Source organism: Balearica regulorum, chromosome 28 (genome assembly GCF_011004875.1).
Source record: "Balearica regulorum gibbericeps isolate bBalReg1 chromosome 28, bBalReg1.pri, whole genome shotgun sequence".
Lineage (NCBI taxonomy): Eukaryota > Metazoa > Chordata > Aves > Gruiformes > Gruidae > Balearica > Balearica regulorum.
The window spans coordinates 361,034-383,227 of NC_046211.1; the positions used below are offsets into that span (position 1 = coordinate 361,034).

Consider the following 22,194-nt stretch of genomic DNA (forward strand, 5'->3'; position numbering starts at 1 on the left):
GCGCGGGCGGTGGGAACGGGGGTACGCGCGGGGGGTGCCGGGGGGGCGTGGGGTCAGGGGTCAGGGGGTCACGGGGTCAGGGGGCCGGGACAGGGACCGGGCTGACCTTTGACCTCTGACCTGGCTGTCCTTGGCCCCACCGGGATCTCGCGGCGGGGGGGGCACTGGGAGTGACATCACCACCGGCTTCCAGCCTGGCAGCACCGGGTTTCCCTGACAGGGCGTGACCTCACCGCGGGGGCTGGGGCTGACGTGTGACGTCACCACCCTGCAGCAGCAGCGACCGGGTGTGACATCACCAGTGACCCCACCGACCGGGTGTGACATCACTGGTGACCTCACTGACTGGGTGTGACGTCACCGGTGACCTCGCCAACCGGCTGTGACATCACCACTGACCTCACCGACCAGGTGTGACGTCACCGGTGACCTCGCCGGCCAGGCGTGACCTCACCGGGAGCCATGTGGCGCGGCGGCGGGGTCGTGGGGCGGGCTCTGGCTGCCTCGTGCCGGCCCCGCCCCCCCGCCCGGCCCTGCCCGCGCCCCCCGCCCCCCCCCGGCCCGGAGCCCCCCCGGGACCTGGCGCTGCCCAACGGCGCCTGGAGCGACGCCATGAGGCGGCAGTACCGGCGCCTGCTCGACATGGCCGCCACCGGGGCCTGGCGCCGCCTGCCCTCCTACCGCAGCGCCCGCCACCACCTGCGGGCCGGCCCCCCCCCGGCGACGGGGACCGACCCCCCCCCGGCCCCCCCCGGACCCGCGGAGGCACCCGCGACGCCGAGGGACACGCGGCTCTTCCTGCGCGCCATTGACGGTGACGGTGACGGCTTCGAGTACGCCATGTTCCTCAACGCCGCCGAGCGCCGCCTGCTCTGCCTCTTCCAGCCCGGCCCCCACCTGGAGGGACACCCGGGGTGAGCGTCCCCGTCACGTCCCCATCCCCATCCCATCCCCATCCCATCCCCGTCCCCATCCCATCCCATCCCCGTCCCCATCCCCATCCCATCCCCATCCCCATCCCATCCCATCCCCATCCCCATCCCCATCCCCGTCCCATCCCCATCCCATCCCATCCCCATCCCCATCCCATCCCATCCCCATCCCCATCCCCATCCCATCCCCATCCCATCCCCATCCCCATCCCATCCCCATCCCATCCCATCCCATCCCCATCCCCATCCCATCCCATCCCCATCCCCATCCCCATCCCATCCCCATCCCATCCCCATCCCATCCCCATTCCCATCCCCATCCCCATCCCACCCCCATCCCCATCCCATTCCCATCCCATCCCACCCCATCCCGTCCCCCCCACCCCGGTGCTGACCCTCCCACTGTGTCCCAGCCTGACCCACGGTGGCGCCATCGCCGCCATCATCGACGGCACGCTGGGCACCTGCGCCCTCGCCGTGGCCGGGAGGGTGATGACGGCCAACCTCAGCATCGACTACCTGGCGTGAGCACGGGGGGGCACGGGGGGGCACGGGGGGTCCCGGGGGGTCCCAGGGGCCCTGACGGGGGGTCCCGCGTGTCCCCCCACAGCCCCGTCCCGCTGGGCGCCGTGCTGCTGCTGGACGGCCGCGCCGAGCGGCTGGAGGGCCGCAAGGTTTTCCTGTCCTGCCACGTGCGGAGCGCCGACGGGGACACGCTGCACGCGCGGGCCACCGGTGAGGGGGGGCACCCGTGGGGACACCCGTGGGGACACCCGTGGGGACACCCCGGGGCAGGACGGGGGGTCACGGGGGGGCCCATCCAACCCATCCCCCCTCTCCTACAGGTCTCTTCATCCAGCTGGACCCCGCCAAGCACCGGGCGCAGGACGGGGAGGGTGGCCGGTAGCCGTCCCCGCTCCCCCGGGTGCCGTGTCCCCCCCGGGTGTCCCCCCCGTGTGTCCCCCCGTGTCCCCCCCCCGGGTGTCCCCCCCGTGTGTCCCCCCGTGTCCCCCCCCCGGGTGTCCCCCCCGTGTGTCCCCCCCGGGTGTCCCCCCCGGGTGTCTCCCCCGTGTGTCCCCCCCGTGTCTCCCCCGGGTCCCCCTGGGTCCATCCCCCGGGTGTCCCCCCATGTCCCCCCCCATGTCCCCCCCCGTGTCCCCCCCCGTGTGCCCCTGCCTCAGTTTCCCCTCGCTCAGAGCCGCTGTGGATCGCCCCTCGTGTCCCTGGTGTTTCTGTGGGGTTCGGGGGGGGGGGTCACGGGTGGGACCCCACGGCCGGGGGTGGGGGGTGGGGGGGCAGGGACCCCTTTGGGACCCCCCCGGTGTCCCCACACGCGTGTCCCCGCTGCCGCCACCCCGGGGCCCCCCCGCTGCGCCCACGGGTGGGGGCGACACGCGCCGTGGGGGGGCCGTGACACGGGGGGGCGGGGCCGGGTGGGCGGGGCCAGGGGGTGGGCGGGGCCAGGAGTGGGCGGGGCCAGGGTGGGCGGGGCCAGGGTGGGCGGGGTTTGTGGGCGGGGCCGGGCGCCCCCCGCGGAGCAGCGCCGTGTCCGGCAGCGGGGGGGGGTCGGGGGGCGCGGGGCTGGACACGGACACGGACACGGACACGGGGGGGAGCCGGGGCCGCGGGACACGGACATAGGCACGGACACCGGGGGGGCCCGGGGGGGCCCGGGGCTGCGGGGCACAGACACGGACACGGACACGGACACGGGGGGTTGGGGGGGGGCTCGGGGCTGCGGGACACGGACACGGACACGGACACGGGGGGGGACGGGGCTGCGGGACACCGACACGGGCACGAGGAGGGGGGCGTGGGGGGCCCTCGCCAGAGCTGGGGCCTCCGTTTCCCCCACGACCCGGCAGCTCCCGAGCCCACACGCGCGCCGTGGGGTCCCACGGGTGCACCCCGAACCCGGACACGGCGGGGTGCCGCGCCTGCACCCTAAAGCTGGGTGCTGCGGGGCGCCGTGGGGTCCCACCACTGCCCCCCAAGACCGGACACATCGGGGTCCCGCGGGGGTGTCGCAGCCGCCCCGGGGGGGGGTTGGGACGGAGCCCGGGTCCCCGCTCCGCTTCGCCTGGCATCACCGCGGTCACGGGTGGGGGGGGCCCGCGCCCCCCCTCCGTGCCTCAGTTTCCCCCCCCCCCACCCAGCCGCGCCGTGGAAAGTCGGAAATTTCCAGTGCGTGGGGCCGGGGGGGGCAGGATGCCGGGGGGGGGGGCAGGATGCCGGGGGGGCCCCGGCGCCCTTATAACGCTCGGCCGCGCCGCCCGCGCCGCCGCCGCCGCCATGCGAGGTAGGGCCCGCGCGGGGGGCACACGCGTGTGCGGGCGTGGGGGTGCGTGCGAGGCGGGGGGGGGGGGGCGCGTGTGTGTGCAAGGAGGGGGGGGGGGCTGGCGGGGGTGCGCGTGCACGCGTGTGGGAGAGGAGGTGTGCAAGTGGAGGAGCGTGCCGGGGGGGGTGTGCACGCGCGTGTGCAAGAGTGTGGGAGCGCACGGGTGTGCGCAATCGGTGGAAGGTTGCGAGAGCAGACGTGGAGGCGTGTAGGAGCCTGCAGGAGAGTGTGTGTGCGTGTGCAAAGGTGTGGGAGCGTGTGAGAGCAGGCGTGCAAGCAGTGGGAGCAGGCAGGAGTGTGTGTGCAAGGGAGTGGGAGGGGGCAGTTGCGTGTGCAAGAGGGTGAGAGCGTGCCTGTGCAGACGTGTAGGCATGGGGGGATGTGCAAGCAGGTGAGGGCAGGCGTGTGTGCGTGCAAGGGCGTGGGAGCACATGGGTGTGCACGTGTGTGTGCGCACATGTGGGCACGGCTGTGTGCTTGTGCAAGCGGATGGGAGCATGTCGGGCTGTGTACGTGCGTGTGGCAGCGGTGGCCACGGTAGCGTGTGTGTGTGTGCGCGCGAGGGCAGTGTGCGGGCAGGCGTGTGCATGATCGTGCCAGTGCACACCTGTGGGAGCACACACGTGTGTGCAGACACGCATGGGAGCGTGCACATGAGCATGCCCACGGGTGTGCGTGTGTGAGAGCCCCAGGAGCCGCCGGGGCACGGGGGCCGCGTGTGTCAGCGTGTTGCAGTGTCAGACATGTTTTACAGCTTACACAGGCGTGTTGGAGTGTGTTACAGCACGGCCATGCATGTTGTGGCGTGTGCAGGCGCGTTTTGGGGCAGGCGGGCGATGAGGGTTGTGTAACTGCATGTGCACACACTACGGGGCCCGTGCATGTATGTTACAGCGTGTTGCTGCATTCGCACACACGTTGCAGCATGTTGCTGCATGTGCACGTGTGTTCCGGTGTGCAGCTGCACACACACACACGTTATGGCGTGTTGCAGGGCGGTACAGCGCGTGTGGGTGCCATACACGGCTCAGGGTGTCCATGCACGGAGCTTGACGTGCACACGTGTTGCAGGGTGTTGCACGCGTGTCGTGGGGTGTCCACGCGTGTTGCACGGCATACACGCGTGTTACTGCATGTTGCCGCATGTCCCGGCAGTGCCGCGGCGCCGGGCAGCCCCGTTCCCCCCCGCAGCTGTGGTTGTGAGCGCCCCAGGCCGGGGGTGCGGGTGCCCCCCAGCACCCATGGGTGCCCCCGCGCACCTGCGGGTCGGGCGCTCGCCCTCAGATGTGGTGGGGGCTGGCAGCTGCGCGGGGCCGCCGCAGGTGACGCCGACGGGGACACGGGCAGGGACACGCAGGTGGCCCCGCTCCCGCGCCACCCCCACCCGCAGCCCCCCTGCTTTGACGCTGGGGAAACTGAGGCAGGGGTGCCAGCACCCCTGGGTGCTGCGGCCAGAGTCCCCATGGGTCCCTTCCTTCCCCTCTGTGTCATGGCGTGTTGGCCTGTGCCATGACGTGTCCACCCGTGTCATGGCGTGTTTTGCCATGACGCCGCGCCGGTGGGGGGGTCACCAGCGCCTGGTCGTCCCCCCGTGCCGGGGACGGTGGGTGCTGATGGGTGCCAGCAGGTCCCCGTGGGTGCTGGGGGGGCTGAGGGTGCCGGTGGGTGCCCCGGCGCTGACGGGTGCTGCTCGCAGAGCTGACGGGTGCCAGCGGGTCCCTGTGGGGCCGATGGGTGCTATCGGGCGCCCGTGGGGCTGACGGGTACCCGTGGGTGCCCGTGGAGCTGGTGGGGGCCAGTGGGTGCCCTGGGACCGGGGGTCCCTGTGGGGCTGGTGGGTGCCAAGAGGTCCCCGTGGGGGTGACAGGCACCGGTGGGTGCTGGTGGGTACCGGTGGGTGCCGATGGGGCCGGTGGGTGCCCATGATGCTGGTGGGTGCCGGTGGGGCTGATGGGTGCCAGTGGGTGCTGGTGGGGCCAATGGGTGCTGGTGGGGCCAATGGGTGCCAGGTTGACGGGTACCAGTGGGTGCTGGTGGGTGCTGGTGGGTGCTGGTGGGGCTGCCAGGTCTCGCTGGGTTCCCATGTGGGTGCCGATGCCGGGTACCGACGGGTGCCCGTGTTGCTGGCGGGTGCCCGGGGTCAGCGGTGCCCGCAGGTGCGGGTGGGTGCCGTGGGAGCGGCGGGTGCCGGCGGGGAGGCGTGGGGCCGGGCGAGACCTCGTCGACCTCTCGCCGCCGGTTCCCGGCAGGAGCAGCACCCGAAAGCGGCGCTTCCTGGCAGCCGCCGGCGCCGGCACCGTTGACTAATGCGGGTGCCGGGGTGCGGGGCTGACTCAAAGCGCCGAATTCCCAGGGCCCCTCCGGGCCGGCGTCGCCGCGGGGGTCCCCGGTGCCCGGCCGCCGGATGCGAGGGCGGCCACCGGGCCCCAAAACTGGGGCAGGTGGAAAAAGCCAACGAAGCGGATTCGGCCCGGGGAGGAAGAGGTGCGGGCGTGCGCGCGCATGAAGGAGCGGCTGCGTGCGTGCACAAGCGTGCGAGAGCGTGTGTGAGGGCGCGAGGGAGTGTGCGAGAGCGTGTGCGAGAATCGGTGGACGTGTACCAGCCCGTGCAAGCATCCAGGGGTGTCTAAGAGCGTGCACAGGGGTGCGCCGGCGTGTCCAAGCACAGATGAGCGTGCACAAGCATTTGTGAACGTGTGCAAGCGTGCATGCATGTGTGCAAGCACGGACAGGCATGCAGCAGCGTGCAGGAGTGTGCACGAGCACCCACAGCTTTGCACAACCCTTTGCAAACGTGGGCAAGCACAGGCAAGCGTGCCCAAATGTGTATGGGGGTGTGTGCACGTGCCCGCATGTGCCTGAGCGTGCCCAAGCGTGCGCCAACCCCCCCCAGACATCCCCGTGCTTAAACGACCGCATCCAGGCGTGCACAAGCGTGCCCATACTGCGTGTGAGTGTGCAAGCGCGTGCAAGCAGGCAGGAGGGTGCCCGGGCATGTCTGAGCGTGCGCGAGCGTGTGCGAGGGTGCACGGATGTGCACGCAAGTGCACAAGCGCGTGCAGGGCAGAGGGTGACCAGGTGGGGCATAAGAGCCCTCGGGGCAGGAGGTGGCTCCTGGGGGGCTCCGGGGTGGGGGTCCCCCCCTCCGCTGTCCCCCCTCCCACGGCTCTGGTGCCCCCCATCCCCGTGACGGCCCCCCGCGCCCCACTGGTGCCACGCCGGTGCCGTGCCGGGGCGATGCCGGGGTGATGCCGGGGCGGCGGGCGCCTTCCTGCGAGGTGGGGCCGCGTCCCAGTTGCGGCTTCGCCGGCGCTCGCTGCCGGTGCGGTTTTGGCAGTCGCCGGCGTCCGGCAGGGCCCACCCTGCGCTGGGGCCGTGGGGGGACGCCCGGGGGCACCCACGGGCTCCTGGGGGGGTTCGGGGGCCGTGGGGGCCCGTGGGGTGGGACAGGAGCACAGAGGGGCCGCGGGAGCCCGTAAGCGGCACCCGTGCCCGCAGGGGACACGCGGGGTGCCGGCGAGGAGGTGGGCGGCAGACGTGGTCCCGGGGGGACGCGTGGTCCCACAGGGCCCTCGGGAGCCCAGGGGGGACGCGGGAACACGGGGGGGGGACACGGGAGCCCACGGGGTGACGTGTGAGCCCAGGGGGGACGCGAGCCCACGGGGGACACGGGAGCCCAGGGAGTACACGCGAGGACACAGACGGCACACGGGGTCCCACGGGGGTCCCTGGGGTGGGTGTCACCCCCCCTCCCCTCCCGCCCGCAGCCCACATCGAGGTGATTCCCTGCAAGATCTGCGGGGACAAATCCTCGGGGATCCACTACGGCGTCATCACCTGCGAGGGCTGCAAGGTGGGCCGGGGGTGCCAAGGGGTGCCGGGGGGTGCCGTGGTGGTGCTGGGGGGTGCTGAGGGGTGCCAAGGGGTGCTGGGGAGGTGCCATGGTGGTGCCGGAGGGTGCCAAGGGGTGCCAAGGGGTGCTGGGGGGGTGCCATGGTGGTGCCGGGGGGGTGCCTGGGGGTGCTGAGGGGTGCCAGGGGATGCCAAGAGGTGCCAGGGGATGCCAAGGGCTGCTGGGGGGTGCCGGGGGGGTGCCATGGTGGTGCCGGCGGGTGCCAGGGGGTGCCATGGTGGTGCTGAGGGGTGCTGGAGGATGCCAAGGGGTGCCGTGGGGTGCCGTGGGGTGCCGGCACGGCGGTGACCCCCGGCGCAGGGCTTTTTCCGGCGCAGCCAGCAGAGCAGCCTGAGCTACGCCTGCAGCCGCCAGCAGAACTGCCCCATCGACCGGGCCAGCCGCAACCGCTGCCAGCACTGCCGCCTGCAGAAGTGCCTGCGCCTCGGCATGTCCCGCGACGGTGGGTGTCCGTCCCGGCCACCCCCGCCCCGCGGCTGGGTGCACCCCCCTCGGCCGCCCCGGGAGGAAGCAGAGGGGCCGTGGGTGCGCCCGGAGGAAGCGGGGCGGCGGGGGCCGCCGTGGCACGCGCGTGGGGCCGGAAAGCCCCGGTGCCACAGCTATGTAGGTCGCGGGGGCGCCCCGCGCGGGCCGGTGCACGCGCGCACACGTGTGTGGCAGGCGTGTCCCCCAGCCCCGCCGCCTCTCCCCGCAGCCGTCAAGTTCGGCCGCATGTCCAAGAAGCAGCGGGACCGGCTGCACGCCGAGGTGCAGCAGCAGCTGGAGCAGCGGCAGCGGGAACGGGCGGCCGAGGGGGCACCCGCCGTCACCCTGGGGCTGACGGGGTGCCGCGGCCACCCCCTGACCCCCGCCAGCACCCCGGGGTGCCCCGGCACCCACCACGGCGGGATGGAGGGCAGGGCCGCTCCCACGGCGGAGATGGAGCCTGGGCGGCCGGAGGGGACCAAGCGGGGCCCGGACGGGGACGGGGACAGGGACGGGGACGGCGCCGACTTCTACCCCCACCCCAGTGTCAGCAGCCTCCTGGAGTCACCCACATCCTCCGGCGCGGAGATCGGTGAGTCGCTGGGTGCCACGTGCCCGTGGGGGCTGGGTCCGTCACCCACGGGCGCTCGGCGGTGACGGGACCCGGCTCCATCACCCGCGGGCGCCGGATGGTGCTGGGACCTCGCCGCGGGGGCTGCGTGTGCCCGTGCCCGAGCCCCCGCGTCCCCCCAGAGCACCTCACCCAGAACGTCCTCAAGTCGTACCGGGAGACCTGCCAGCTCCGCGCCGAGGACCTGCAGCTCCGGCGCTGGGACACCTTCTCGCGCGAGGAGGTCTGCGCCTACCAGAGGAAGGTGAGGCCACCGCGGTGGGGACACGACGGTCCCCAGGGTGCCCAACGGAGCGACGGGGACGTTCTCGGGGGGTTTGGGGGGGGGTCTGGGGGGTTTGGGCGGGGGTGACGGCCAGGTCCCGCAGTCGATGGAGGAGATGTGGCAGCGCTGCGCCGGGCGCATCACCGAGGCCATCCAGTACGTGGTGGAGTTCGCCAAGCGCCTGTGCGGCTTCATGGACCTCTGCCAGAACGACCAGATCGTCCTCCTCAAAGCGGGTACGGGGCCACCACGTCCCCTGTCCCCAGCCCCAGGGCCACCACGTCCCCTGTCCCCAGCCTCGGGGCCACCACGTCCCCTGTCCCCAGCCTCGGGGCCACCACGTCCCCTGTCCCCAGCCCCAGGGCCACCAAATCCCCTGTCCCCAGCCCCACAGTCCCTGCTGTCCCCGTCTCCCCAGCCCTGGTGTCCCCGGGGGTATGGGATGCTCCGGTCCCTCCAGGGAGGTGACAATCCCCACAGGATGCCGTGGCCCCATCGGGAGGTGGCGGTCCCCGAGGGATGGTGGGGTCCCCGAGGGATGGTGGGGTCCCTGAGGGATGGTGGGGTCCCCGAGGGATGGTGGGGTCCCGTCGGGGGGGGGGCAATCCCTACGGGCTGCTCTGGTCCCAGCGGGGAGGTGACAGTCGGTCGAGCAGCGGCACCGCGGGGCCCCGTGTCCCCGGTGCCACCGTCCCCGTCCCCGTCCCGCTGCCGGGCGGCGGCAGGCGCCATGGAGGTGGTGCTGGTGCGCATGTGCCGAGCCTTCAACTCCGACAACCGGACTGTCTTCTTCGAGGGCAAGTACGCCGGCGCCGAGCTCTTCCGATCCCTGGGTAGGGCTGGGGACGCGGCGGGGGGGGGACACGGGGGGACGCGGGGGGACACGCGGTGACGAGGGCTCCCCCCAGGCTGCCACGAGCTCATCGGCTCCATCTTCGACTTCGCCCAGAGCCTCTGCGCTCTGCACTTCTCGGAGAGCGAGGTGGCCCTCTTCAGCGCCCTCGTCCTTGTCAACGCCAGTGAGGGACCCCCCCGGCTCCCCCCCCCCGTGCCTCAGTTTCCCTCCTCAGCCCCAGGAGAGGGTTTGCCCAAAACCCCGCGGTTTTGTCCTAAAGCTGGGCGGTGGCACTGGGTGGCCCGAGCTGGCCTCTGCTGTGCCCCCGCGCTGTCCCCGTGGCATCCCCACCCTGTGCCCCCCGTGTCCCCACCTTGTCCCCACCCTGTGCCCCCCGTGTCCCCACCCTGTGCCCCCCGTGTCCCCACCCTGTGCCCGTCCCCGTCCCATCGTGCTCCCCACCCTGTCCCCATCCTCACCCCATCCCGCCATGGTCCCATCTCCATCCCTGTCCGTGTCTCCGCTCCGTCCTCACCCCGTCCCTGTCCCCGTCCCCGTGCCCACCACAGCCCCAAGCTCATCCCATCCCTGTCCCCATCCCCACACCCCCCCGTGTCCCCCATCCCCACTGTGTCCCCCATCCCCACGCCACCCCCCATCCCCACATCCCCCCATGTTCCCATCCCCACACTGCCCCCCACACCCCCATCCCCACACCCCCCCGTGTCCCCCATCCCCCCCCACGCCCCCCGTGTCCCCCATCCCCATGTCACCCCACATCCCCCCCGTGTCCCCCATCCCCACATCCCCCCCGTGTCCCCCATCCCCACATTCCCCCCCCATGCCCCCCATGTCCCCCATCCCCATGTCACCCCACATCCCCCCCGTGTCCCCCATCCCCACATCCCCCCCGTGTCCCCCATCCCCACATTCCCCCCCCACGCCCCCCCCGTGTCCCCCATCCCCATGTCACCCCCCATCCCCACATCCCCCCGTGTCCCCCATCCCCACATCCCCCCCCAAGCCCCCCCGTGTCCCCCATCCCCACGCCACCCCCCATCCCCACATCCCCCCATGTTCCCGTCCCCACACTGCCCCCCACACCCCCATCCCCACACCCCCCCGTGTCCCCCATCCCCCCCCACGCCCCCCATGTCCCCCATCCCCATGTCACCCCACATCCCCCCCGTGTCCCCCATCCCCACATTCCCCCCCCACGCCCCCCCCGTGTCCCCCATCCCCATGTCACCCCCCATCCCCACATCCCCCCGTGTCCCCCATCCCCACATCCCCCCCCCAGCCCCCCCGTGTCCCCCATCCCCACATCCCCCCCCCACGCCCCCCCGTGTCCCCCATCCCCACATCCCCCCATGTTCCCGTCCCCACACTGCCCCCCACACCCCCATCCCCACACCCCCCCGTGTCCCCCATCCCCCCCCACGCCCCCCATGTCCCCCATCCCCATGTCACCCCACATCCCCCCCGTGTCCCCCATCCCCACATTCCCCCCCCACGCCCCCCCATGTCCCCCATCCCCATGTCACCCCCCATCCCCACATCCCCCCGTGTCCCCCATCCCCACATCCCCCCCGTGTCCCCCATCCCCACATCCCCCCCCCAGCCCCCCCGTGTCCCCCATCCCCACATTCCCCCCCCACGCCCCCCCGTGTCCCCCATCCCCACATTTCCCCCACACCCCCCATCCCCACACCCCCCCCGTGTCCCCCATCCCCACACCACCCCCCATCCCCACATTCCCCCCCCACGCCCCCCCGTGTCCCCCATCCCCACATTCCCCCCACACCCCCCCGTGTCCCCCGTCCCCAGACCGCCCGTGGCTGCAGGACCAGGCGAAGGTGGCACGGCTGCAGGGACACCTGGAAGTCGCTTTCCGTCTGCTTCTGCGCCGCACCCACCGCGAGGGTCTCCTGGCCAGGGTGCGGGGAGTCGAAACGCGCGTGCGCAGGGGGGTTTCCGCGCGTGAAAAGCGCGTGGCAAACGCGTGACAAAAGCGTGACGGTCGCTTGTCCCCTTCTCCCGTGGGCAGCTGCCACCGCAGGGCCGTCTGCGCGCGCTGTGTTCGCAACACGTCGAGCAGCTCCAGGCCTTCCGCCGCCTGCACCCCGGGGTGCTGCACGCCGCCTTCCCCCCGCTTTACCGCGAGCTCTTCGCCTCCGAGGCCGAAACTCCCGGCAGCGCCCGCTGAGCCCCCCGCCGGGGGGGGGGGGGGGGACCCCCCCCCCCCCGGCGGGGGCTCAGCGGGCGCTGCCGGGGTGGGGTGATGTGTGGGGTGCTGGCACCCATGGGTGCTCCCAGGGGCGGGGAGCCAGCACCCAAGGAGCATCCAGCACCCAAGGAGCATCCAGCGCACGGAGGGGTTTCGTCACCCGGTTGGCGGTCTGTCACCCGCAGGGGTTTTGTCACCCGTGGGTGCTCCAAAACCTGTCACAGGGAAGGGGGGGGGGGGGGGGATTGCCCCGTCACCCAAGGGTGCCCCTGCCCCACAGAGCAGTTTGGGACCCCCTGGCCTGTGGGGCTTGGTCGCATCCGGGATGGCCACACGCACCCCCAACCCCCCCTCCCCCCGATGCTTTCCCACGGCAGACACGCGTGGGTTCCCCACGCACCACCACCACCCCCCCCCGCCCTTCACGGGTAGCCCGGTGGTGTGATGGGGGGTGAGGGATGGGAGGGCCGCGGCTGTACCGAGCTGGAATAAAGGCATTTTTGGGGAAGGTGCGTCCGTGGGCTCCGTCACGGGGGGAACGGGGGGGGGGGGGGGGATGGTCACGAAACCCGCGTGGGACCCGCCCCGCCTCGCGGGACCCCACGGCCACGCCACGCGGGGCATTGTGGGACGGGACGGGACCCCCCCCTCCACCCGTCACTCACCGCTCGGGGCGGGTCCGAGCACCTCTGCTGCTCGCTGACTGGCTCCAGCCGGCCGTTGCGCGGCGCGGATTGGTCGTTTTATTCCCAGGCAAGTGCTGTGCCCCGCCCCTTCGCCCCTCTTCTCCCACCCCTTCGTGTGGGAGGCCGTCCGGGGATTGGCCACCGCCCCCCGTGGCGGTGATTGGTGGGACGGGGAGGAGCGGTGCTATGATTGGAGCGCCGCCGGAGGGGGCGGGGCTGGTGGCGGCCGGACGCGTGAGGCGGCGGCGGCGGTTCGAGGGGCGGCGGGACCGGGGCGAAGCCGGGTCCGTGGTCCCGGTCGGGGCTGGTGTCCGGGGGCTGCACCGCCGGGACTGGGCTCTCCAGGTAAGGTGAGGCCGCTCCGGGAGGCGGCGGGACCGCGGGGGTCGGTGCCCATCCCTTGTGGCGGCCGCTCACCCGGGGGTGCCGGGAGCCGCGGCCTCTTCCAGCGGGACCGGGACTGGGACCGGGGTGGGCTCAGGCCTGAGCGTCTGCTTCGGGGGTGGCCGAGCCTTCAGCAGCGGCTGTGTGGGCCGGAGGGGGCCCCGGTGCGGGGGGGGGCTCGGTCTGGGTCCCCCTCCTGCAGCAGGGCCTGGCTCCCGGTAAAGCCTCTCCTCCCGCAGGCCGCGAGGAAGATGACGGCGGGGCGGGGTTACTGGAACAGCCTGACGGCCCTGCAGAAAGCTGCCGTGGTCCTGGGGATCCCGGCCGGTGCAGCCGTCTTCTACATCCTGTACCGCAGGTACCGGGAGAGCCGAGGTGGGTGTCGCGGTCCCCCCGTCGTCCCCATCCCTCCCACGTGCGGGTTTGAGTGTTGAGCTGCCTCCCCTGTGCCCCGGCCTCCCCTCGCCTTCCCCGAATGTGCTGAGGTGAGCGCCCCTGGGACTTTCAGAGCCGCTGCAGGCCCCTCCCTGGGGACGGGGAGGCTTTTGGAGTAGCTTTGCCTGCGTTGAATTTCCCTTGTGGTGTTTATAAACCCCCCGGGGGTTTCCCTCTCCCTGTGCGGATGGACGTGGCTGTGGGGACCCACCGCCATCGCTCTGCCCTGCCCCCAGAGGAGCGGCTGACATTCGTGGGAGATGAGGAGCTGGAAATCGAGATGCGAGTGCCCCGGGCGGCTGTGAAATCCATCATCGGCCGGAAGGGAGCCACTATCAAAAAAGTAAGTGATGCCGGAGCCGCCCCGCTCACGGGGGTGACGGGGAAAGGCCAAGTTCACTGGCAGCCCCGGTAAATGGCACCCGGGGGCTGGTTCCCCCCCACCCTGTGCCCGCAGCTGAGCCAAGAGACGGGGGCTCGCATCGATGTGGAGGGAGAGGACGAGGGCGAGGAGACGGCGCTGCTGATCTCGGGCTCCCCCAGCCAAGTCTGCCGGGCGAAAGCTGCCGTCCACCAGATCGTGACGGAGAGCGCCCCGGTGTCGGAGCAGCTCTGCGTGCCCCAGAGAGCCGTCGGCAGGATTATCGGTACCTCCGCTCCCCTGGGGCCCTTCCGCCCGCCCTGGGGAGGCAGGGGACAGTGGGAGGTGTCACAAATTTACCCGCTCGGTGTCTGTGGTGGCACAATTGCCGTCGAAGCCCCCCGACGGTGTGAGCGTGTCGGGAGATCTGCGGGCTGGAGGCCAGCTCCTGCTCTGAGTCCGTTCTGCCCCGGTTTCCCGGGGCTCTGTCTCCCGCAGGCCGGGGCGGTGAGACGGTGCGGGGCATCTGCCACAGCTCGGGGGCCAAAGTGCTCTGCGAGCGCGAGGCCGACGCCGGCCTGGCCCCGACCAGGGTCATCCAGCTCTCGGGGACGCGGAAGCAGGTGGCAGCGGCCAAGGTGAGCGGGAGGCAGAGGGCTTGGGGGACAGCTTGGCCCCCGAGCCCAACCCTCTCCTCTTTCCCCCCAAGAAACTCATCATGGAGAAGCTGACGGAAGACGACGCTTTCCGGAAGGAGCTGGCCCAGTCGACGGCGAGGCGGTGCCAGCGCAAGCAGCCCCTGGGCAGCCGGTGGGAGCAGGAGCCGCTCCCCGACGGGTTACCGGGGCATGATGAAGAGGAGGACGGCTTGTCCTGGGGTGAAGGCTCGCTCCTGGGCCAGGCTCCCTTTGAGGAGGAGGTGGAGGAGCTGGAGGATGAGCTGGAGGAGCCGGCGGCACGGCCTGACGCGGCAGTGCCAAAATTTGAGGGTAAGAGAAGCGTTTGCATTGTTCCTGGGGCGCAACGGGGAAACCGCGCTGGGGGGAATGTGTCTGCTCGGGTCCCTGGGGCCCTGCGGAGCGTCGGGAGCCGTTTTAGCGGTGCCGGGTCACCCCGGGTTGCCTGTGGCATTGTCCCCTGGGCTCCCTCCCCGCTCGAGGCGGGGCAGGGCGGCTCGGCTGCCTCCCGGGCTCTCACTGGAGCCGTTTGTCCTGCGGACGGTCCGAGACGCGTCTCTGCGAGCGGGATCCGCGGGTCGGCTTCTCCCCCTCTCTGTGGGAGGCCGGGGATCCCCTCGGCCGCCCCGTCCGGCTCTCACCGGTGCTCCCCGCGCCTCTCCCGCAGTTCCCAGCCCCGATTTCAGCTTCCACGCGGACGAGCACCTGGAAGTTTACGTCTCGGCCGCAGAAAACCCCAACCACTTCTGGATCCAGATCATCGGCCACCGCAGCCTGCAGCTGGACAAGCTGACCACCGAGATGCGGCAGTACTACCAGAGCAGCGGCCGCGCGGTGAGACCCTGCGGGGCGCCGGCTCCGCGACCCGTGTCCCCCCCCGCCACCGCGGGTCCCCTCGCCCACCCCAGAGCCGTCACCCGCCCCGTCCCTCCCCAGGCAGAGCTCTCCTCCGTCCGCGCAGGGGACATCGTGGCCGCTCCCTACATGGATGGCAGCGACTGGTACCGAGCCCGCGTCCTGGGCACGCTGGAGAACGGCAGCTTTGACCTTTATTACGTGGATTTTGGGGACAACGGGGAGGCCCCCCGTGAGGCGCTGCGAGCCCTGCGGTGAGCGCGGGGTGGCACCCGGGGGGAGAGCTGGAGGGTGACGAGGGGGCCGCGGCTGAACGTCCCCGGGGGAGGGCTGGCGGCGGCGGAGTTAGCCGAGGTGATTCGGTGTGCCGTGAAGTCGCGGTTGCGAAAAGCCGCGAAAATCCCTGGGGAGCTGGGGGTGGTGGCCGAGGCGGGCTGTCCTCACCGGGAGAGCCGGCGGCGCGGCGTCATGGGGGTCTTCTCTCCCTGCCAGGAGCGACTTCCTGAGCCTGCCCTTCCAGGCCATCGAGTGCAGCCTGGCCGGGATCCTGCCGGCGGGTGAGCGGGGACGGAGCCCCGGGGGGGGGAGGCAGGGGGCCGGATTCGGCCGTGTCCCTTCCCCGCAGACACCACCCCGGGTCGTCCCCTTCTCACCCGCGCTGCGCTCCCCCCGTTGCCCCCTCCCGCAGGGGACGGGTGGGAAGAGGCGGCCCTGGACGCCTTCGACCGCCTCACCCACTGCGCCGCGTGGAAACCGCTGGTGGCAAAAATCTCCAGTTACGTCCAGTCCGGGCTCGGCACGCGGCCGAACGTCAGGCTCTACGACGTCCACCACGAAAAGGTGACCCCTGGCTGCTCCCCCCCCGCCTTCGAACGCGCCCTGACCCCCCTCCTCGGCGCTGCCGCCTCCAGCCCCGTCTCGTTTTGGCGCAGAACCTGGACGTCGGAGCGGAGCTGGTGCGGCTGGGCTACGCCGTGCCCTGTCCCCAGGAGGAAGAGGAAGGGGCGGTGGGGGACGGCCCCCCGCCGCTGGCCCAGGACGCCACGGCGGAGACACCGGTGAGCGGACACGGGACCGGATCGGTGAGCGGACACGGGACCGGATCGCCGGGGCCGGCGTGTCGTCCCCGGAGCCATCCCGGCGTCCCCCGGTGATGGTCACCCCGGCTCTTCCCCGCGCAGGAGAACGGCACCGGCGTCTCCCTGGAGAGCCTCTCGTCGGAGCCGCCGAGGAGTCCCGGCGAGCCCCCCCTCACCCCGTCCTGCCTTTCGGGTAACGCCGCGCGCCCACCCCTCCTGCCGGGGGACGGCGGGTGCCACCGTGCGCGGTCCCGTACCGCGGGGGGTGCCGGAGCGGCGTCGGGGCTCCCTCCTCACCCCCCCCCGTTCTGCGCAGACGGTGCCTCCAGCAGCGGTGAGGACGGCGTGGTGACGGAGGGGAGCTCCCGGTGCCCCCCGGAGCAGGATCGTCCCCACGGAGCCCCCCGGGAGCACAGAGCGGGATGGACGTGATGCCCCCGCCCCGTTACCGGTCGTGGCTCGGGGGGCTCCCGGTCTTTCCCCGGTTCCGGTTGGAATTGTTTTTGGGGAGAGGGGCTGCGGTGTCCCGGGTCAATAAACGGAACGTTTCGGAGCCCCGCTTTCACGGGAACTGCCGCCGGTCGGTGCCCCCCCCCGGGTCCCGAGGGGCGGAGAACGGGCACTGCGGGAGCCCCCGGTTTGGGGGGCCCCTCGTTTCGGGGGAGGGGGGAAGCGGGAGCTGCCACGCTGGGGTGCACAGCCCGGGGGGGGCACGGACGGGCGGCGGCCCGGGGCCACCACGGGGGGGCTCTGGGTACCGGGTCGGGGGGGAGCTGGGAGCGCTGGGAGCGCTGGGCGCAGGCGCGCGGCGGGCAGCCCCCGGTGGGGTCCTGGGGCGCCGGCGACCGGCCCCGGTGGGACCCTAGTGCGCAGGCGCTCGGCGGGCAGCCCCGCGGGGTCCTCGGGCGCAGGCGCGCAGCGGGCAGCCCCACGGGGTCCTGGGGCGCGGGGTCCTTCGGCGGCACCGGGAGCGGGACGGGGGCCGCCATGTTGGCCCGGGGGGCGGCGGGGGGCTGCGGCCTGCTGGTGCGGGCGGCGAGCCGGGCCCTGAGCCTCGGCCACAGCCGGGTGAGGGCCGGGGGGGGCGGCACCGGGCGTGTGAGGGGCTTCCGCGGGGGGCTGCCGGGGCTGTCTGGGTACCGGGTGCGCGTTTTGGGTGCTGGGCGGGTGGGCACGGGGGTGTCCGTGAGGGGAACGGGGGCGGCTGTCGGGGGCTGGGGAGCGGGGGGAGCTCGGGGCGGTGTCGGGGGTCCGTGGGCGGCTCGTGTGTGGGATGGGGACGGCTGGGGTGACCGGGGGGGGGGGGTGGTGGTTGCTGTCGCCTCGGTCGCTCCTCCCCGGGACGGAGCGGGATTCGCAGCCGCTTTGCTCCCGGTTTGCTCGGTTCGGGGCTCACTCCTCCCGCCCGGCCCAGGGGACGGTGGTGGTGGAGCGGTGGTGGCAGGTCCCGCTCAGCAAAGAGGGGCAGCAGCCGCGCCTGCACCCCCGGCGGCACCGGGTCTACAGGCTGCTGGAGGACACCAAGCACCGGCCCAAGGGCAGCCTGGAGCTGATCCTCACCCGGGCCCTGGACGGTAACGGCCCTTCCCGCCCGCGGGGTGCCCGGGGCTGCAGAGCCCCCAAAGCAGCGGCCTCGTGGCGGTTTGGGTTTTAGGTTTTTAATTAACAAACCTCCGCCGGATGGAACCCCAAAGCCGCCGCGGGGGGCTGGCGCTTCTGCAGCGTGCTCCGGGCTAACGTCGCCTCTCCCCTCGCCCCTCTCCTGGCAGATTTGGGGAGCCGCGGGGACGTGGTCAGGGTGAAGAAATCCCTGGGTCGCAACAAGCTCCTGCCCCAGGGACTGGCCGTCTACGCGTCGCCGGAGAACAAGAAGATGTTTGAGGAGGAGAAGGTGGGTCGGCGCAAAGGGGCTGCTGCTCCCAGCCCGGCCGGGGCCTTTCCGGCCTGTGCGTGCTCTGAAATCAGGAGATCTTAATGGACGGAGCGGCGATTCGGTTTAAAAGGCTCCGCTGCTCCTTGGGATCGTCCCCACGTCCCTCCGCCCACGCGTTTGTGGTTTTGTGGGGCGAGATCTTACAAGTACGGTCCCGCAGTGAGCCCCGCTCGTTAATAAATTCTCTCGGAGGGTTTGCCATGACGGGGAGAGCCCTCCGGGCCTCCGCCGAGCCGCCTCTGCCCCGGCAGCGTGGAGGCAGCCTGCCCGGCGCGTGGCGTTGCCGCACCCGCCTTTCCTTTATCCTCCTCGATCCTCTCGTCCTTGCAGTTGCGCCAGGAAGGGAAGCTGGAGGTGCTCCAGACCCAGAGCGGGGAGAAGGTGAGCGGAGTCTAAAGTCGTTCCAGAGAAATCCGTGAGTCTTGGGCAGCGCAAAGCCTCAGCCGAGCCCTCCTCCCTCCAGCCACCTGCGTGTGGCTGCGCTTCCCGGGGCCGGGGCAGCCCCGTACCCCCAGCCCCCCCCGACCCCCCCCCGACCCCTCGGGACCTCCCTGACTTCCCAGCCGCGGTGCCGGGAGCCTGGTGCTCTCCCCAACGCCTTCCTCCCCGCCTTCACAGACCATCAGGTTCCTCAAGAGCTGCCGCCTCGAGGTGGGCATGAAAAACAACGTCAAGTGGGAGCTGAACAACGAGATCGTGGCTCGCCACTTCCTCAAGAACGTGAGTGCTTAACGACGGCGTCGCCCGGAGCCGGCTCCGCGCCGGACGGGAGCTTTTTGCTGGTGCAGGAGTCGGTGGCGGGGGCCCAAATGCCGAGGGGGGGGGGGGACGTCGCCGAAGGGTTGGAGGAGCCGGCGGCGCGTCCGTGGCCGGTTCGGGGCTCAGCCGAGGCGCGTGCCGAGAGCAGCTCGGCAGAGGCTGTAAGGCCTTCGAGGGGTTGAGGGAGACGGGAAGTCGGGAGACGAGGCCACCGCGGTCCCTCCCCCGGCACGGCGCCGGCAGGAGCGGCAGGGCTGGGGGCTCTGTCCTGGCCGTGTCGGGGGTCCCGCCAAGGGGCTGGGAGCCGGGCTGGGGGGGGGCTCGCTGCCCCCCTTCCCCGGCGCTCACTGCCCGCCTCGCTCTGTTTCTCAGCTGCGGGTTTTCGTGCCTCCCCACGCGCTGAAGCTGCCGGAGGAGCCCATCACCCGGTGGGGCGAGTACTGGTGCGATGTGACGGTGAGCGCCCCCCGCCCCCCTCCCGCGGGGGTCCCACGCCGGCGGTCTCACCCATGTGCCCGCAGCGGTGCCGTGCTCTGGCACAGGGCGGGGTGTGAGGAGCGGAAACAGTTTATTTAAAAAAACCAAACCCGACAACCACCCGCCCCCCCGCCCCGTGCCCGTGACCCAGATAGACCAGAGCAGAGCGGCTCCTCGCCCGCCCTCCTCCATCTCCGTCCTTCCCGGCCCCCCGTGGGGCACGGAGCTGCTCCCCAACCGCCCCCCGCAGCTCCCCGCCCCCCCGTCAGCGCCCTGGCTGTGGCCCCCGCTTCCTTCGCTGCGCCCGATTCCCGGAGCTGGAGGGCAGGGGAAGGGGCGAGGCCCCCCATGTCCCCCCTCACCTCCCCCCCCACCTTCCCCCCCATTTCCCCCCTTTCCCCACACCTCCCCCAGCTCAGATCCCACCGGGATTTCGGGATGGCGCTCCCGTGGGCGCGGGACGGCGGGGGGAGAAGCGAGAGCGGCCGCTCCCCTCTCCCCAGGGGCACGCGGGGGGGTTCCCCGGCCGTGACCCCCCTCCCGCGCTGCAGGTGAACGGGCTGGAGACGGTGCGGGTGCCCATGTCGGTGGTGAAGTTCCTGCGGCCCAGGACCAAGCGCCGCAAGCACTGGCTGGCGCAGCAGCAGGCCCAGCTGGCCGCACACAGGGAGACGCTCCTCTGAGCCGGGGGGGCCACCGCTCCCCCCCGCCGGCACCCCCCAGCCCCCCGGCGCTGGGATGGTACCCGTGCGCTGGGGGAATGGGGGGTGCCCCGGAATGGACTTGGGGGGTTGTTCCTGCGCCCCCCCTGCTCCTGGCTGGTGGGGGGGGACACACACGAGATGGGGGGGGGGGTGTCGGGCTGTCCAGGGACACCCTGACACCCCCCGGGGAGCACCGGTGAGGAAGGGTGACTCCACTGCGGCACCGGGCACGGGGTCTCACTGCCTGCTGGAGCGAGACCCCGTGTCCCCCCTGTGTGTCCCCCCCCTCAGGATGCTGCTCCCGGTCTCCCCAACTCCGCCTGGATCCGTCCCGGCAGCTCCGGCTGTGTGAAGTACTCTGGGGGGGGCGAGGGGTGAGCGGGAGGCGGGGACCCCTCCTTTGGGGACCCCTCCTTTGGGGACCCCCCCCGGCCCCCCCTCACCTGTGGCAAACGCCCGGACGTCGGCCGGTCGCCGGAGCAGCAGCTCCCTGCAAGGGGGGGCAGTGGGGTTTGGGGGGGGTGCAGGGGTTTGGGGAGAAAGGCGCTGTTTTGGTGTGGTTTCCCGTGATGGAAAATGGGTCTTTTTGTAACAGGAATTCAGGTGTTTTTGTGAAATTCCTCGGGGGGGGGGGGGGAAACTGAGGCACGGGGGGGCGGGGGGGGGGGTGTCCCACCTGAGGAAGCCCCGCAGCAGCACCCTGACCGCCGGCTGTGCCCGCAGGTACCTCTCGCTGCTCAGGCGGAGCGTGGGCGGGGGGGGGGGGGGAGCGCTGTCACCAGTGGGGCGGCCCACGCCAGGCCCTGCCCCCCCTACCCCCCCCCCCCCACGATGCTGTGGGGTGTTGCCCAGCCCCGCACCGCCACGATGGGGGGGGATATCACCGCCACCCCCCCACGCGTGTGCTCGTGTCCCGGGGGTGTGTGTGTGTGGGTGTGTGTGTGTACCCCCGTGGGTGCGTGTACCGGCCCCCCCCCCCCCCCCCCCCGGCACCTGGTGGGGACGCGGCGGCGGTTGCGGCGGCGCCATCTTGGCTGCGCCCGGAGCGGCCCGTCGTCATGGCAACGGGGGGGGGGGCCGCGACACACGGGCGTGCGTGGGGGTGTGACACGGGGGGTGGGTGTGAGTGAGTGTGCCACTGTTGCTCCCCGTGTGCGTGGGACCGGGTCTCGCCCCGCCACGGCGGCTGCGGCCGCTCAGCACCGGGGACAGCGCCGGGGGGACGCGGGGACTCGGCCCCCCCCCCCCCGTGTGTGTGTGTGTGTGTGTGTGCACGGACACGGACACGCGTGCGCACACAGCCGCCCCCGTGCACACACACACACACGCACACACACACCCCCACGCACACGCATCCTCCCCCCGGCCCAGCCCCAGTCCCGGCGGCCGCCGCGGCGGAGCCCCGGGCCGAGGCGGTGCCGGTGCCCGGTTGCCGGTGCCCGGTTGCCGGTGCCGATCCCCGGTGCCGATCGCCGGTGCCGCTCTGACATCAGCGCCGGGCGGGGCGGGGCGGCCCCGGGCGGGGAAGAAAAGCGGCGAGCGGGGTCGGGCCCCGCCGGTGCCGGTGCCGGTGCCGGGGCGCAGCGGGGCTCCGCCGCCGGGGCTCTCGGGTGCGGCCGCCATGGGCCGGGCCGGGCGCTGAGCGGTGTCCGTCCGTGTCCGCCGCCGCCCCCCGCCGGCCCTCACCCCTCCCCCGGTACCGGGGCACCCCCGGGGGCAACCGGGGCGGCGAGCGGGCGGTACCGGCGGGGCGGGCGCTGACGGCAGCCGCCGGGATTCGGGGGGGGCCCCATCGGGAAACCGCCGGGACCTACCGGGAGCGCCGCCCCCCGGGCAGAGCTGCCCCCGCCCCGCCGCGCCCCGTCCCCGGAGCCGAGCCGAGCCCCGGGGCCGCCTCGTCCTTTGTGTGCGCCGCGGCCGGGCCGGCACCGGGCACCGGGCACCGGGCGCCGGCGGCAGCGAACGGCGGCGGCTCCAGCGGCCGGACCGGGGCGGCGGGAGCGGCACCGGCCACCGCACCGGCCGTACCGGGAGCCGCACCGAGCGCCGGGAGCGGCCCCGGGGCCCGGCCCCCCCTCCCCGGCGGCCCCATGAAGGAGCCCGACGCCATCAAACTCTTCGTGGGGCAGATCCCGCGGCACCTGGAGGAGAAGGACCTGAAGCCCATCTTCGAGCAGTTCGGCAAGATCTACGAGCTCACCGTCATCAAGGACAAGTACACCGGCATGCACAAAGGTA

At 72.8% G+C, this 22,194-nt stretch overlaps 5 protein-coding genes across 8 annotated transcripts in view; all 5 read left to right on the top strand.

The window, feature by feature from the left end:
* Positions 1–22,194, top strand: part of LOC142598548 (acyl-coenzyme A thioesterase THEM4-like) — a 24,410-nt gene continuing 2,216 nt past the window's right edge. Inside the window, exons 1-5 of one of the 3 annotated variants that reach the window (XM_075737400.1) lie at positions 1–399; positions 431–914; positions 1,346–1,456; positions 1,543–1,667; positions 1,778–1,898. In XM_075737400.1, the coding sequence (XP_075593515.1) occupies positions 463–914; positions 1,346–1,456; positions 1,543–1,667; positions 1,778–1,839 (750 nt within the window). In that variant the 5' untranslated portion in view covers positions 1–399; positions 431–462 and the 3' untranslated portion in view covers positions 1,840–1,898. Of the gene's footprint in view, positions 915–1,345; positions 1,457–1,542; positions 1,668–1,777; positions 1,899–22,194 lie in introns of those variants that run through there. The other 2 variants (XM_075737399.1, XM_075737398.1) reach the window with 2 other exon arrangements.
* Positions 3,207–11,585, top strand: RORC (RAR related orphan receptor C). The gene is made up of 10 exons (XM_075737389.1): positions 3,207–3,231; positions 7,038–7,123; positions 7,484–7,625; positions 7,878–8,240; positions 8,402–8,523; positions 8,648–8,780; positions 9,270–9,377; positions 9,453–9,563; positions 11,207–11,316; positions 11,427–11,585. The coding sequence occupies exons 1-10, from the start codon at positions 3,225–3,227 to the stop codon at positions 11,583–11,585; spliced, it is 1,341 nt and encodes a 446-aa protein (XP_075593504.1). The 5' UTR covers positions 3,207–3,224.
* On the top strand, positions 12,520–16,636 carry TDRKH (tudor and KH domain containing). Its single transcript, XM_075737263.1, has 13 exons — positions 12,520–12,637; positions 12,916–13,051; positions 13,348–13,454; positions 13,569–13,758; positions 13,971–14,110; positions 14,182–14,461; positions 14,817–14,983; positions 15,086–15,258; positions 15,497–15,561; positions 15,693–15,844; positions 15,937–16,062; positions 16,186–16,276; positions 16,400–16,636. Exons 2-13 carry the CDS (start codon positions 12,928–12,930, stop codon positions 16,513–16,515), a joined length of 1,731 nt encoding a protein of 576 aa, XP_075593378.1. The 5' UTR covers positions 12,520–12,637; positions 12,916–12,927; the 3' UTR covers positions 16,516–16,636.
* MRPL9 (mitochondrial ribosomal protein L9) lies at positions 16,866–20,554 on the top strand. The gene is made up of 7 exons (XM_075737404.1): positions 16,866–17,151; positions 17,498–17,657; positions 17,853–17,974; positions 18,347–18,397; positions 18,635–18,736; positions 19,148–19,231; positions 19,804–20,554. Exons 1-7 carry the CDS (start codon positions 17,071–17,073, stop codon positions 19,933–19,935), a joined length of 732 nt encoding a protein of 243 aa, XP_075593519.1. The 5' UTR covers positions 16,866–17,070; the 3' UTR covers positions 19,936–20,554.
* The window catches only part of LOC142598544 (CUGBP Elav-like family member 3), an 8,857-nt gene continuing 8,115 nt past the window's right edge, over positions 21,453–22,194 (top strand). Inside the window, exon 1 of one of the 2 annotated variants that reach the window (XM_075737388.1) lies at positions 21,453–22,191. In XM_075737388.1, coding sequence (XP_075593503.1) covers positions 22,047–22,191 — 145 coding nt within the window. In that variant the 5' untranslated portion in view covers positions 21,453–22,046. The remainder of the gene's footprint in view (positions 22,192–22,194) is intronic. The other variant, XM_075737387.1, reaches the window with a different exon arrangement.

Excerpts from the sequence above, each read along its gene's own strand:
- MRPL9 (XM_075737404.1), top strand. The coding sequence starts at position 17,071 with ATGTTGGCCCGGGGGGCGGCGGGGGGCTGCGGCCTGCTGGTGCGGGCG. Across the intron at positions 18,398-18,634 it reads AGACCCAGAGCGGGGAGAAG|ACCATCAGGTTCCTCAAGAG; the intron begins GTGAGCGGAGTC and ends CCGCCTTCACAG. Across the intron at positions 19,232-19,803 it reads AGTACTGGTGCGATGTGACG|GTGAACGGGCTGGAGACGGT; the intron begins GTGAGCGCCCCC and ends CCCGCGCTGCAG.
- RORC (XM_075737389.1), top strand. Across the intron at positions 7,626-7,877 it reads CCTCGGCATGTCCCGCGACG|CCGTCAAGTTCGGCCGCATG; the intron begins GTGGGTGTCCGT and ends CTCTCCCCGCAG. Across the intron at positions 8,781-9,269 it reads GATCGTCCTCCTCAAAGCGG|GCGCCATGGAGGTGGTGCTG; the intron begins GTACGGGGCCAC and ends GGGCGGCGGCAG.
- TDRKH (XM_075737263.1), top strand. The coding sequence starts at position 12,928 with ATGACGGCGGGGCGGGGTTACTGGAACAGCCTGACGGCCCTGCAGAAA. Across the intron at positions 13,052-13,347 it reads CAGGTACCGGGAGAGCCGAG|AGGAGCGGCTGACATTCGTG; the intron begins GTGGGTGTCGCG and ends CCCTGCCCCCAG. Across the intron at positions 16,277-16,399 it reads CACCCCGTCCTGCCTTTCGG|ACGGTGCCTCCAGCAGCGGT; the intron begins GTAACGCCGCGC and ends CGTTCTGCGCAG.